General features: G+C 38.8%; 1 protein-coding gene across 2 annotated transcripts in view; it reads right to left on the bottom strand.

Annotated features, from left to right (window-relative positions):
* Tgfbr1 (transforming growth factor beta receptor 1) overlaps window positions 1-15,035 on the bottom strand; it is a 55,298-nt gene that overhangs the window by 19,881 nt on the left and 20,382 nt on the right. The window contains exons 2-3 of one of the 2 annotated variants that reach the window (XM_078047874.1): window positions 4,023-4,268; window positions 746-988 (exon numbers count right to left, since the gene is read on the bottom strand). In XM_078047874.1, coding sequence (XP_077904000.1) covers window positions 746-988; window positions 4,023-4,268 — 489 coding nt within the window. The remainder of the gene's footprint in view (window positions 1-745; window positions 989-4,022; window positions 4,269-15,035) is intronic. The other variant, XM_078047875.1, reaches the window with a different exon arrangement.

Here is a 15,035-nt window from a genome sequence, read left to right as displayed (position 1 = left end):
ATTATATAGCGAGAATGCTTTAGAAGTTATACAATTGTGGAGCTGTCTTACTGTCTTGTTTAAACAGTAAAAGCAAGCTCCAATTTGTTTATATTAAACTACCCACAGTAAGAACAAGCTTAAAGGTCTTTATATAGGCTTTACATAGGATCAAATCTGGAATACTAGCTGCATGTTGGCACTTGGCTGTAATCTCAATGGCTAGGGGGCGATGGATGGGGAGTGCTGACTACCAAAGTAGGAGGATTGTGAGTTCAAAGCCAGTCTCAGAGATTTAGTGAGGTCCTAGGCAACTTAACGATACCCTCTCTCTAAATAAAACATAAAAAAAAGCTGGAGATGTGGCTCAGTGGTTAAGTACCTCTGGGTTCAATCTCTGGTACTAAAAAATTAAAAAAAAATTAAAAACCTAGAAATACTGTTTGCCCTAGAAATACTATTTGTTTTAACAAACCAAGGAAAATGGCTTAGCCATGTAATAAATAAAAGTCTTTTTTTTGAGAGAGAGAGAATTATTTTTTTAATATTTATTTTTTAGTTTTCAGTGGACACAACATCTTTATTTTATTTTTATGTGGTGCTAAGGATCGAACCCAGCGCCCCGCGCATGCCAGGCGAGGGCACTACCACTTGAGCCACATTCCCAGCCCACAAGTTAAGTTTTAAAAGACTAATGTTATATATAACTAATAAAAAACAATAGCAAAGAAGACATTTTAGGAAAAAGGAGAAACAATTACATTACCTGATCCAGACCCTGATGTTGTCATATCATAAATTAAATCTTTTAATGTAGTACCCTCTGAAATAAAAGGGCGATCTAATGAAGGATCCTCTTCATTTGGCACTCGATGGTGAATGACAGTACGGTTATGGCAGATATAGACCATCAACATGAGTGAGATGCAGACGAAGCAGACCGGTCCAGCAATGACAGCTGCCAGCTCGACGGGGCCAAGGCCAGGAGACTGCTTTACTGAAAAAGGGCCTCAAGTGAAATAAACATCAACAACAACAAATAACAATGTAGAGGCAGCAACTACATTTTCCTCACCCTCCTCATTTCCTACAATTAGCTACTGCCACCACTTAGTCTTAGGTCATCATAGCCGCTCATCAGGCTCAAATCCAGGAGTAGAGATTCAGTCTTCTCCCATTGTCTTCCCACCCCCTTTCATGATCTCAAGCACTGTCAACACCTTCTCACTCTTCCTGTATTCTCCAGCCATCATCTAAATCACAAGGCCAGCCATCACCAAAATCCTAGGATCTCCCCCATTTGTCACCTCAGATCACTAGTAAAGGAATCAATAACCTAAAACAACTTGCACTCTGTCTTTTAGAATGTTTTTGCTTGCTTGTTTGTTTTTCTCAGTACAGGATTGAACCCAGGGCCTTGGGTATGGAAGGCAAGTGTTCTACCCCTGAGCTACGTCCTCAGGCCCATTTCCCAACCCCCGAAAGTGTTTTTGGCTTGTCTAGTACATGCTTGACTAGTACATGCTGATAGCAGAGGGAAAAAAATGCATAAATACAAAAAAGTGAAAAAAAATGATCACCTCACCATCTCAAAATAGTTGACATTTTAGTACAAGTGTCTTCAACATAATAATTTTTTTTTTTAATACCAGGGATTAAACTCAGGGGTGCTTAATAACTGAGCCACATCTCCAGCCCTTTTTTATGCTTTATTTTGGCTAAGTTGCTTAGGGCCTCGATACAATGCTGAAGCTGGCTTTGAACTCCTGCCTCAGCGTCCCACACTGCTAGGATTACAGGCATGCAGAGCTGGCTTCAACAATTTTTTAAGGCCAAGTATGTCCTTTGTTTTTTCAATGGTTTATATACATATATATTTTTCCCTATTTTAACCATCTGAACTTTAAATTCCAGATCATTTATTGTCTCAATAATTAACATTTTGCATTGTTTCAGAACCACATGAATCCTGAGCCTGACTGGTTCACTGCTCACTACCATTTCTTTTCATATCACATCTTATCTATTCTTCAGATCTTCAACTGGATTAATTTCTTATATCAAATACTATTTCTAGTAATTTCTTTTAGGAATAATATTTAGATCCTTATATATTTAATAATTATCCAAAGATGGCTCTTGCCTTTGTACACACACAAAAAAATCTGGGCTTATTCAAGAATTCTGACAATCAATACAGAATGTTCCACTGCCTTCTTGATATTTAAAAAAGCAGAAAGTCCAAACAGTTTTTTCCTTTTATGGGTAAGCAGTGTTTACATGCACTAAATGCTTATAGATTTTTTCATTCTTGAAAATGATACTTTTTAAATTATTTGTGTTTGAATAATTATTTTTTCATTAATCTTACCTGATATTTTTCTCTCTTCTTTCTGCTCTCACGTCATTTTCGGGAATTCTAATAAGCATACTGTGTCACCTAGAACTGTTCCCTATCTCTCTTAAATTGCTCACCAACTGTCTTTTTCCTCTGAATTGTAACAATTTCTCCAGCTCGACTATAAAATCACAGCATCCAGTCTGCTGTTCACTCCCAATATTGCATTTTTAAAAGCATCCATCAACTGAGCTTTTCTCTGAAAACAATCTTTTAATAACTAAGAGATGTTCTCATTTTGTAGTGAACAACTAAAAACAGACCTTGGGCTGTCTAAAAGTTCTTCCCTAACAACTGGAAGCTTATTTCATAGGATTACATCTATTCTAACTTATCCAGTTCAATCCACTTATTTGAACCACTGCACCTTTTCATTTGATAATTTTTTACTTTGATTATTTTGATTTGGAAATGAGGAGTTTGTGAGTATTTAGAATTAAAAATTAGATGATTACCTAAGGTTTTTTAAATTTCTATTCAGGTGTTCAAAGTTCAAGCAACGGAAATGGGAAATTTGGGAATTATCACTTTCTTTGCCATTTTAGAATTGCAGGTGCCTATACAAAGACATTATAGGCTGACAGTGCTATCACAGGGTGCTGCGCTACCTTGCTAAAACCAGGAGGAGGGCTCCCTCTTTCTTCTGAGCTGCAGCCTTGTTTCCTACTTTAATCAGTGTATAGCTTGGACCAACTGAGTTAAAAGTGAACACTGAGGTCTGACTTTAAGCAATGGAACCAGAGGCTCCCTAAAAGAAGGAAGGAGTTTGCCCCTGAAGTCTAATCCCTCAGCTTAAGTTTCCAGTGGGATTTTGCAAAAAGGTCCTTTCATTCATGTCCTTATTATATGGTAGGTCCATTCTTCATTAGTCTGGTGTCATTCGTTTATAAATGAAGAAATTCCTCACAAGTGTTGGCATGTAAGTGGCATTCTTCCATTAATTCTGCTAGCATTCATGTAAGTTCCCCCCCCCATTTTTATATTCCTTTGATTATTACAAAGGAATTTGAGGAAAGTGGTAAAATGTTTAAAATATATGTAGTCAAAGTTCCATCTTAACCCAAAACTTCAAAATCAATCCAATCTTAAGAGTTGATGAAATATTCAAATTGCTGACTCTACCAGGACATTTTAAAATATAAACTATGGGTGATACCAAAAATCTAGAAATCATGTACACTTAACTTATACATAAGATCATAAAACAAGGTGAAATTACAAAATGAAAACATCTAGACTATTAAGTGCTATTCTCAATTCCTGCCCATTAACCGTCTGTTTATTGCTTTTATAGGCAAGAGCATTATACAAAGAAGAAATTATTCTGAGCACAAGGTGAGGAAACTGTGAGGACAAACTGCTACTTTGGGACGTGTCAGAATTTGCTTTTAAGAGACTACCCTTTTAGGCATAACAAATCTCACTGAAACAATCTTCTCTAACAACACATGTATCCAGGATTCAGGATCTTGGCTATTCTTACAACACTACAACTATGAAAAAGTCACTTCTTGCTTCTACCTTAAAACAACTTGTGTGGGACAATTTATATAACCTCTTTCAGTTTCTGAAGAAATTTCTCTGCAATCATAGAATTTAAGAGCTTTCTTAGTAGTAGCCAGAAAAAAAGTATACAACAACTTACCAGTAGTTGGGAGCTCTATTTTATTGCAGTGGTCCTGATTGCAACAATATGTTGTAGTAACAGACCCAGTTTTTGAAGAGGGTGCACATACAAATGGTCTATCTCGAGGAATTAGGTCAATTTCAGCTATACACATGCTATTATGTATAACTTTGTCTGTGGTCTCTGTGACAGAGACAAAGCAAAGCCCATCTGTCACACAGGTAAAATTATCTTTTGTACAGAGGTGGCAGAAACACTGTAGTGCTGTGGGGGGAAAAAAAACAAGATCCTATTAGGAAAATAAATCTCAAGATTAACAGCTTAAAATTATTTGACATTTACACTATTATTATATTCTCAATCTTTTATTACATAATTTCAATGCACTATTCAAAAACAACCTTTTGCCCTTAGACCTTCCAAAGTCTATTGACAGCCACATACACATAGAAGCCCAAGGAAATAAAGTTTGGGTCCAGGCTTTTTCTAAAAATGTTTATGTTTAATCAAACATAAAAAATGTTAAGCAAAATTTCATAAAACATTGCCCTCTTATTTGAAACAAAGTGCATTTAAATTTTTAATTTAAAATTTTTGAATTTTAAATACCTGTTCTTAGTCCCCAACTGCATTCATATATATCCCCCCTGGGGAGCAAATGTGTGAAATAACCAACATCACTGTGGGTTGGAAATGCCATTTCAGTGGATTTATAGTAATAGAATAATGGAAATAGATTCATATTGAGTCAGATACTCTTTATTCATCTTCTTGTAAACCCTGAGAAAGACATTTATCTTCCAGCTAGAATGGGGGTATTCTCTCTCAGTAAAGTCAAGCAACAATTCAAATATGCTCCACCCTTACAGGTAACCTCATTACATAAATAACTGGAGAAACACTAGTTCAATGTCCACTTACGTTTATTTAATCTTCACAGCTCAACTCCAGGAATGACCCCTTTAGGGAAGTCTAATTACCATCAACACCTTCCCATATACACGGACACCTACACACACTAAATCATGCTCTCTTAAGTGCTCCCCAAGATACACATTGCTTACCACAATTGCTATTTGTTTTTCTTCCCCATATGAAACTATAAATTCCTTGAAGCCAGAGATCTGTTAATCATTTCTATAACTCTATCAACTAGCACTATACATATTACACAGCATCAAACAATGCTTGGGCACTTACATCTCACCATGTTCTCACGAAGTTATAAGGCATAGATGTGTCCTTAAGTCCAATCAAACTTTCTTCATACTCATTGGCAAGGGAAAAGAAAAAGTCCAGATATGGGGAATGGCCATCTAAGATGAGACCAGGTATATACTGGCTAGGCAGATAGGCAGGCCAGGAGAATGCTAACTCCCTGAATGAATGACTAACTTACAGTATAGGAGTTAACTCAGCAGGCCCAAGCTGCTCAAACCCTGCACATTTCCAACAAAGCCCTATCTTCAGGACTAGCCTTGGCTGGTTCCTGGGAGATGGGCTTCCTAGCCTCTGGAATATTCTCCCTGATAACAATGCTTCTGTTTGCCTGAGGCCTTCAGTACCAATTTGATCAGATAGTTTATGCTAACAATGTGATTTATAGTGAATACCTCTCTTTGATGTTGGAGTTGGAAGGGCAGTGAAATCTGAGTAGCTGAAGTCAAGTCACACAGACTACAAACCCACATGACAGACCCTCCAATAAAACCCCTGGCCATCGAAGCTCAGGTGAGCTGCCTTGGTTGGCAACATTTTACACACATTGTCCTGTGTTACTGTTGAGAGAATGAAGGCCATTTGTCTATTCTATCATCTACTCTACCATGATAGACACATGGAACCTGGACTGCACCCTAGATGCCTTTCCCCTTTGCTAATTTTAACCTATATCAATTCACTGTAACAAACCATAGCCATGATGATAATAACTTTTCTGAGTTCTGTGAGTCCTTCTACCAAATCATAATGTCCGAGTTGGGACTCCCAACTGCCTTGCTAAATTCAAACTCATGAATGACAGGTTCTCCTCAAGCAGTTGTTTCTTGACTGCTGGTATAATTACCACACTTGTCGACTACCTTTACAGACAAGAGCAGTATTACTATAATCATTATAAAAAAAAAAGTTCTTTTTCTTCATAGACACCTATTTGACTTAAGTCTTCTCAAGTCTGAAGGGAACTCAAGAAGGCTACAAGAGACACGATCATAACCTAAGAGACAGCTGACTTTCATGATAATGTTTGCTGGTGAGTATAAAGTCTCTGGATATAATTTTCTAAGGAGGGATTCTGAGCTGGGAATTCATGGTCCAGCTCCTGAAGTATATAAATCCCATTAACTATAAGACCAAATATCGTATATATTTGCATTTACAAGCAGAAAGTCTATAGCTTTCAACAGAATTCACAAAGGGATCTGTTATCCACAAACGATTAAAACCACCAATACTGTTATCATCTTCTCCCGACTCCTCCTTGCTCACAAGTAGATATTCAACCTAAGTGCTGCCCTCAACCAGTGCAAGCAGCTGAACTTAAGGTCGCTCGTGTGAATTTCTTGGGTCACCAAATAAAACACAGACACACACTTTACTTTTAAATCAAGCTTCAGGTCGGCTCCTCCGCTCTCGGCCTCAAGCTCCCCAAATGGGAGAGTGAGGAAAGTCACGAGAGGCTGGTGAGAGAGACAGAGAGCATGTTCGGATGAGCTTTTATTGGGGGGACCCTCATTCTTAGAAAGTTCCATCCAAAAAAGGTCAGGAAGGGCAGGGTTACAAGGACAGGTGAGAGTAATTCGACCCATGGGACTGCAGAAAGGCACGCCTATGTCTGAAGACACATTCTGCTACTTCAAGGATTGGGGCAATATCTAGGTCACTATGAAAGTCATCAACAGAGTCTCTCCGATCCCGGGAAGGAGAATGCCAGTCATTCAAGGAGGGCTTCCAACATATCCCCACTTTTTTCTTTGAAAAAGCAGATGATGGGTCACTTTTTTGAGTCCCCGAATCCTTGCTTTGAAGGCTCACCATCCTACCAAAGAGAATTAATAGCAAAGAGAACAATACAAGAATATACCATGAAAAATGTTTAAAAGTGTTTCCAGGGTTAGAGCCGTTTAATATTTGATCGGCGAAAGAAGTAGGATCCGAAAAATCAATCTTGCTTTTTTATATATTTTGAATATGATGATGGAGCTCCAAAAGATCCAAGCTGTTATTATTATTTTGCCAAATACCCAACAAATGGTTTTTAACCTTCTCCCAATCTCATTGGGAAGCCCTGTATTTGGCAGCAGTAACACATACATACTTACAGCTAGCGTGACATTTAAGTCTTTCCTTGAATTTCAAAGCCGAAAGTTCATTACCAATATTTATGACAGTAGCCTCTAAGGCACTTAGCTTAGTCTCAATACTTTCATCAATATTTATTTGGCTCAGTATTCTGAGCCAAATTATTAAGAAAATTTGCATGTTGAATATTTTGGGATATGGCCACCAAAGCTGTGACCGTTAAAGCAAAAAAAGAAACCAAGGCAACAACTCCCACTATTATGAGTCCAAGAGCACGTTTAGGTCTCACTAGCTGTTGTAAGACTTGAAAACCAGTATCAGCTTACCATGCCTCTGAAATATTAGCTGGCAATAAGACAAAAGAGGGCTGATGGAATATTGGCATTCTCTTTTCTCTATTATATCTGGTGATACAGTTAAATTACATTTACTACATGTTACAAGATATCTATCATCTTTCCATTCAAATTTTATATTTCCAGTAATTAAAACCTAAGGAGATTGAACACAGGCTCTAAGCCATAGCAAGAACCTTCCTTATAGTTCTTGCCTACAAAATCTGGTAAAGGTCTGTTAGTAAAATCTAAGAATCCTGAAGCAGCAATTAAGCGCCAAACATCTTTCTGAATGCCACCTTCAATGAAGGTCAAGATGTTGCTAACAAATCCTCCAGGCGTCATTACGGCAATACTTTTGCACAACTGCCGTTTTTCAATTTTAGGAGACCAGTCCAAAATATACCCACTATTTCTAGACACCTTATGTTTTCCTGGAAAAGTATTTATACAATCCATCCACTTAGGAAAGGTGCCAATTTCTATCGCAGAATGGTTAGGAGGAATGAGGTATTCATGGACGTTCTGCTGAGATTACTGGTTTGTTATGAGAAAGTCCCATTTTAATAACTTATCTGATAAAAGGTTTTACATCTCCATTACCAGTACGATTAGTTGGTCTAGGTCTCCCAATTGCTGTCTTTTCCTCAAATGATACTTTTAGACAGCCAGCATGTTTATTGTGGGACCAACACAAAGGTAATTGGGCACTATAGCCAGAATAATTAAATCCAGTCACATGATTGAGAGTAATATGAATGTCTGTAAATCCTCCCGTGAGTCATTAGTAAATACCGGGATGGATTCTCCAGTCCACAATACTGAGTGTACTAGAGGTGGATCTGGAAAATATGTTCAATAATTCTCTCCCTGATTCCCTTTTACTTGACAGCTCAATAAAGCTATTACTGCAGCAAGCATCATTGTTGGAATTTTAACTTTCCCTTGCTGTTGAATCATTCGTGTAGCCCACAGCATCAATTTCTTCAGGTCCTTCCACGAGATTAGCTTCCTCATTCGGTTTCTCAGGGTCATCACTCTTCTTCTCTTCTTTTGAGGTTTCTTCTTTTTGAGGGAAGTCTTCTCTGGGTGGATCTTCAGTCCTTTGAATCTTGGTTCTAAGTCCTCTATGCCTGGCAGCACATTCAGGTACCCAAATAGGATGAAAAGCACCTTCTGGAAAAATACAAGCATGACCTCTGCCCTACATAATCATTGGATCTGGTCCTTTCCATTGACCAGTCTGTAAGTCCTTCCACCAAACTCGGTCTAAAGGGCCTGTTGCTATGGAAGACATGTGTTGCTAGCTGCAGTGTGATCTGAGTCACAATTTAGAAAATTTTAAAGAAACAGAACATGATTGAGGTTATTTTGGGGAGTCATAATCCTATCTCCCCCTTTTAGTTTTTGTAATTGTAGATAAATGAGCTCATTCTACAATGGCTTGAACTTGAAGATTATAAGGAATACCTGTTTTATGATTAATCTGAAACTCTTGGCAAAATTGTTGAAAAGAAGCTTACATAAACTGATGCAGTATCAGTTTTAATCTGTAAAGGACATCCTAATGCTGAAAAAGCAGCTAAACAATAAGAAATAACATGTTGAATATTTTCTTTTGTATAGGCTGAAGCAAAGATAAATCTAGGATAAGTATGTACAATTACATGAACATAGCATTGTTTACCAAATTGAGGAATGTGAGTTATATCCATTTGTCATAATTGATTTGGTTTTAATCCACAGGGATTTAAAGATGGAGCATATAAAATATACTGGAGGCCATGATGTACAATTTGATGTGCTTGTTCTCTGGTAAATTTTTTACGTAAGCTAGAAGCATTTTGATGATGTAAAGAATGCAAAGCTTGTGCCCAGTCATATAAAGACATTTGCTGACAAACAGCAACTAAGTTATTAATATTATCATTACCTGATGTTAGAGGCCCTGAAAGATTAGTGAGGGCCCATATGTGGCCTATAAAAACATGGGTGCTTTCGCATTTGCACTGTCCTCTGTAGGATATGAAACAAATTGAGTAACTCTTGTGATGATGTATATACAATAATTGAAGTTTCAATATTTTCCAACTGCATATAAGCTGTCAGAATAAATATTAATGGGCTCATTTGTAAAATAACTTAAAGCACAAATGAGAGCTTGTAGTTCTGCTCACTGGGCAGAAGCATATGAGGTTTGTATTACCTCTGATGAACATGACTATAAAAACCTGCTTTACCTGAACTTGAGCATCAGTGATTACTGTCAGTGCACCATTTATTGGTTAAGCACATACAATCCTTGGAAAAATGAATGGCATTATTAATGCAAATTGAATAATTTTATCATGAGGATAATGACTCTCTATCTGACCAGGAAAATCAGCAAAAGCTACTTGCCATAAATTAGAAGTTTGAAAGAGCCAATCATTCTGTTAAGCAGAAAGTGGAATGATTATAACATTAGGTTCTGATCCAACTAGTTGTAAAACTCTTGTTCTGCCCTTTATCACTAATTGAGCAATAAAATCATAAAAAGGAGTTAATGAGTTTTGAGGAGAGTGGGCTAAATGAATCCACTCAATAATTCCCAATGTTTGCTGTATCACCCCTGTAGGAGCATGAACAGTTGGAAATATCAATAAACATATAGGTTCTTGTGGATTAATTCTAGTAAGTTGAACATTTTTAATAGCAATTTCAACTTCCCTTAAAGCCGCTCTCACCTCTGCTATGAGCTGATGAGAAGTTGGAGAAGGATCTCCCTATAATATCTAGAATAAAGGACTTAAATCTGAAGTAGTTAGCTTTAAAGATGGCCTCAGCCAATTAACAGCTCCTAATAATTTTTGAAAATCATTAAGGGTGTGTAACTCCTTGACTCTTATTTGTAAGTTTTGAGGACAGATTGTATGTCCTTCAATTACATGACCTAAATATTGAAAAGGAGATATCTGTTACACCTTCTGAGGTACAATGCACAAACCCATTGCTGTGAGTAAAGTCTCTAATTGGGCAAAAGTTTTTTAAAGTACATTTGAATTAGCACGAGCTAAAAGTATGTCATCCATAAAATGAATAATATATACATCAGGGAATTTTTTCCTCACAGGCGCGATAGCCTGTGCCACAAAATTTTGATACAGGGTAGGACTGTTACACATTCCCTGAGGCAACACTTTCCAGCAATACCTTTTGACTGGTTCTTTAAAATTAATTGCCAGGACACTCAAGGCAAACTTTTTACAGTCATTTGGGTGCAAAGCTATAGAGAAAAAACAATCTTTTAGATCTACTACTATCAAATTATAATTTAAAGAGTTAGGGGCTAGGGATGTAGCTCAAGCGGTAGCGCGCTCGCCTGGCATGCGTGCGGCCTGGGTTCGATCCTCAGCACCACATACAAACAAAGACATTGTGTCCGCCAAAAACTAAAAATAAATAAATATTAAAAAATAATAATAATTTAAAGAGTTACCTGTTAGAGAAGGAAGCCCAAATTGTAATGCTCCCATGGGCTCTATAACATGGTCAATAGCTCTAATAATCTCCAATTGCCAGATTTTTTCTTAATTACAAAGATGGGTGTGTTCCAAGGGCTGACCATAGGCTCTAAATGACCAGCTTGAAGCTGTTCCTCAATTAACATACGGGCTATTTTAAGTTTTTTTCCCTGTTAGGGGCCACTAACTAACCCAGATTGGCTCTTCCGTGAGCCAATTGACTTTTTCTGTTGTCTTTTGGGTCAGGGAAAAGGTCAGGGCCCCTACCAAAAATTTTGGCTGGGTGCATTAATTAATCTGTAGGTATTTGTTCTGTAAGTTTCTCTCAATTTCCCTAGGAGTAGACCCTTGATTAAGTTATTTAAATAACCTGATAGAATTTGGAGTTTCTAATAATAATGCTAAACTGCTTAGGATATCTCTTCCTCATAAGTTTGAGGATGGATTGTATGTCCTTCAATTAGTGTGTCCAAAACATAAGGCTTAAAAATTCCAGTATTTCCATCTCCGTCTTCCTAGCGAAGATACTGGGCACTCTGGGCAGGCTGAGAAATCGGTCCTGCCTTCTAAATTGGCTGGCGCAGCAGGTAAAGGCCAGGTTTTAGGCCAAAATCAGTGAGATAAAACAGATTTATCTACTCCAGTATCTAAGATTCCTCGAAATTTTTTATGATTGATTTTAAGTTCCAGTAGGGGGCGCTCCTGCTGGACTAATTAAGCCCAATACGCTCAATGCGGGGACCCAGAAGTTAAGGTTTTAAGTGGGCTGTCCACGGAACGACAGGGTAAAAGTACTAATTGTGTTAGCAGTCTTCAGTAGAGAGCCTAATAGCATATTCTGATTTTACAGTGATTGTTAGCTCATCTCTAAAATCTGGATCAACAACTCTTGGTATTACCTGGATTGCTCTTTAAAATTATTTCATCCCCAAATTAGGCCTACAGTACCTGGGGATAATGGCCCACAGACTCCAGTAGGAACTCGCTGTGATCCCATTTCAGGTGCTAAATCTATTACCATGGCTGGTCGTAAAAGTACAGTATGGGTGGAGCTGACCGATAATAGGGATGATCCACCCTGGTCAGTTGTGATGACATCAAAGCCTGAGACTCTAGCTCCTCCTCTGCCCTTTATTTGGTGGGCCTGGGGAAGGCCCTGACTTCTGGTTTTTGGCACCAAAGGAGGCGGAAGTGAAGGCAAAAATGGAGGCGGGCCGCCACCATATCAGTTCCATTCCCCCTTGCCATGTGGCATTTTGTTCTGTAATGCTGCTGGCATGAACTGGGAAATGCTTCTGTCCTGTTATGCTGAGATTCACAGTCTTGCGCCCAATGTCTGGTCCTCCCACAATTAAAATACTACCGGCTAGAATGGCATCTCTGGGATTCAGGCTGAAGTACCTGCTTTAAAGCAGCAGTAAGCGTAAAACCTTGTAATTGTGTGGGGCCAACTTCCACACAAAGGCAAATAAATTCTGAGACTGTCCCTTTTTTCTGATGAGGTCAGAGGATGTCCTGACAAACTTTATTGGCATTTTCAAATGCTAGCTGTTTAATTGGGAAGCATGCGAATCCTTGATTGATCTGTTAGCTGCCTGGTACAGGCATGTTACGAAATCGAAGAATTGTTCTTTGAGCCCTGTTTATCTTATTGATCTTGGGAAGAAATTTTCAGCCAAGCTTTTGTGGCACATGCAGTAATCTGATCATGAATTGCTAAATCATAGTTTAACTGTCTCTCTGGGTCCGCAAATTCTCCAGTTCTGTTAACATTTGTAAGGGAGCTTCAAGATTTCGTCTCCTGTTTCTCTCAGCCCGATCGGTACAAATCGGTCCAGTGGGACTGCTAGAAGAGGTAGTCACCCCCAGAGAGACAAGCCTTTGCCATTGAGATCCAGTCATTTGGAGGTAAAGGCTCTTGATACAACGAACTGACCAGGCTTTAAACAAATGGCAAGTTACAGCCATAGGTACCACAAGCGTTATTTGAGTTCTTTTAGAGTTTTAAAGGGAACTACAGCATGCACACAAACACACTGGTTTTTCTGATCATGAATCTGGAAAAAGCTGAAAACCTGTAATGTTTTCCTCCACTTTCTGTACTCTTCTAAGGCCACATTATAACGGCATGAACATGGCAACTGCCAGTTCAGAGAAATGACTGAACCTTATTCTCCCAGAGGAGAGTGGTCGAATTTGGATGGCAGGTGCTGGCCCAGCTAAACATAATCTAGCATAACCTTCCTCTATTTCTTCCTCATCTATGGATTGAGTGCCCTCAGACTGTGACTCTTTTTCATCTACTTCCAGTCCATTTTGTTCCTCTCCATTTTGAATTTGCCTCACAGAAATCCAGTTGGGACTAGTCTCCTCTCTGAAACACGCCCTTTGGTGCTCCTCTGAGCTGCTGAGTCTGCCTGGCTCAATGGAGACTGAGCTTTTGATTTTAGGTCTTGCCTCAAGGCAGCTTGTCTATGACTCCCAAGCTGCAGTTGTGAGTGAAAAGTGATTCCACCCTCAATCCCGGCAGGGAAAGAGAAAACCTTTTCAAAGCAGCCTCTTGCTCCAAACTCCTAATTGCCTTTGAAGTCCTTTTAAGAGGTCCTCGGGATACCATTCGTCTTGATCTAGGTCATCAAAAAGACACACATTTCTAACGCAGTCCAGACCCTCTGAACACTCTCTATTATAGTTCTAGACAGCTTGGCAGAGAGACACCCTTTATATAGTTTCCTATCTAGTTTCTCCCAAGTTCATAAACTCAGTAAATCTTGCTGACAAAACCATGGGCACACCTTGCTAACCATTTTTAGGAACTGGGCTAGCTAGCTCCTTTTCACTTGTTTTCCTCTCTGGGTGATTATCGTCTCCAGAATTGTTAAATACAATTCTTTAATTGAAGACATGGAACTGCCCATGATAATTCTTTAACATTCTTGGCTCTAAAACTTTCTGCTTCCTCCGTTACCCTTCAAAAAATTCACTGTCCACTAAATATCTGTAGTGCACTCTCAATCAACCTGGAAATTCACCTATGAGCGGTCCCTATTCGGGCGCCACCTGCCACCCTGAGCCAGCATGGACAGCTGAACTTAAAGTCGCTTGTGTAAATTTCCTGGGACACCAAATAAAACACAGGCACACACTTTAAATCAAGCTTCAAGATGGCTCCTCTGCTCTCGGCCTCAAGCTCCCCAAATGGGAGAGTGAGGAAAGTCACGAGAGGCTGGCAAGAGAGAGAGAGCACGTTCGGAAGTGAGCTTTTATTGGGTGGACCTTCATTCTTAGAAAGTTCCATCCAAAAAAGGTCAGGAGGGGCAGGGTTACAAGGACAGGTGAGAGAAATTCGACCCATGGGGCTGCAGAAAGACACGCCTATGTCTGAAGACACATTCTGCTACTTCGAGGATGGGGCAATATCCAGGTCCCTATGAAAGTAACCGACAGAGCTCTCCAATCCCGGGAAGGAGAATGCCAGTCATTCAGCGAGGGCTTCCCACACCTATGCAGTCTAATTATTACCTTTACTGGTTACTCTACCAAAAGCTTAGTACAAAAAATTAATAACTCACAGCTGTAGTCCTCAAAGAGTTCCAATGACTACTGGAGGACAAAATTATAATACAACGTGGTAACTGCTACATCTAAAACACGGTCATGAATAGCTTCTAGTATTCAAAGACCACCATGGCTGCCCTTGTGTAAAAAAGAGCTAAATAAATACTTTGTCTAACAATCAAAACTTAATAGGGTAAAACTCTTAACTATTACGATGATCACTAGTTCTTGACCTTGATCTTTACACGTACTCTCTCAACCAAGTTTAAACCCCTCTCTTCTGTCTCTCATCCTTAAGATTCTATTCAAACAAGATATTCTCCAAATATGCTCTA

The sequence above is a fragment of the Ictidomys tridecemlineatus genome, chromosome 4, assembly GCF_052094955.1.
Source record: "Ictidomys tridecemlineatus isolate mIctTri1 chromosome 4, mIctTri1.hap1, whole genome shotgun sequence".
Taxonomy (NCBI): Eukaryota; Metazoa; Chordata; class Mammalia; order Rodentia; family Sciuridae; genus Ictidomys; species Ictidomys tridecemlineatus.
The sequence above is the reverse complement of the archived record's forward strand: the minus strand, read 5'-3'. Positions and strand labels throughout refer to the sequence as shown.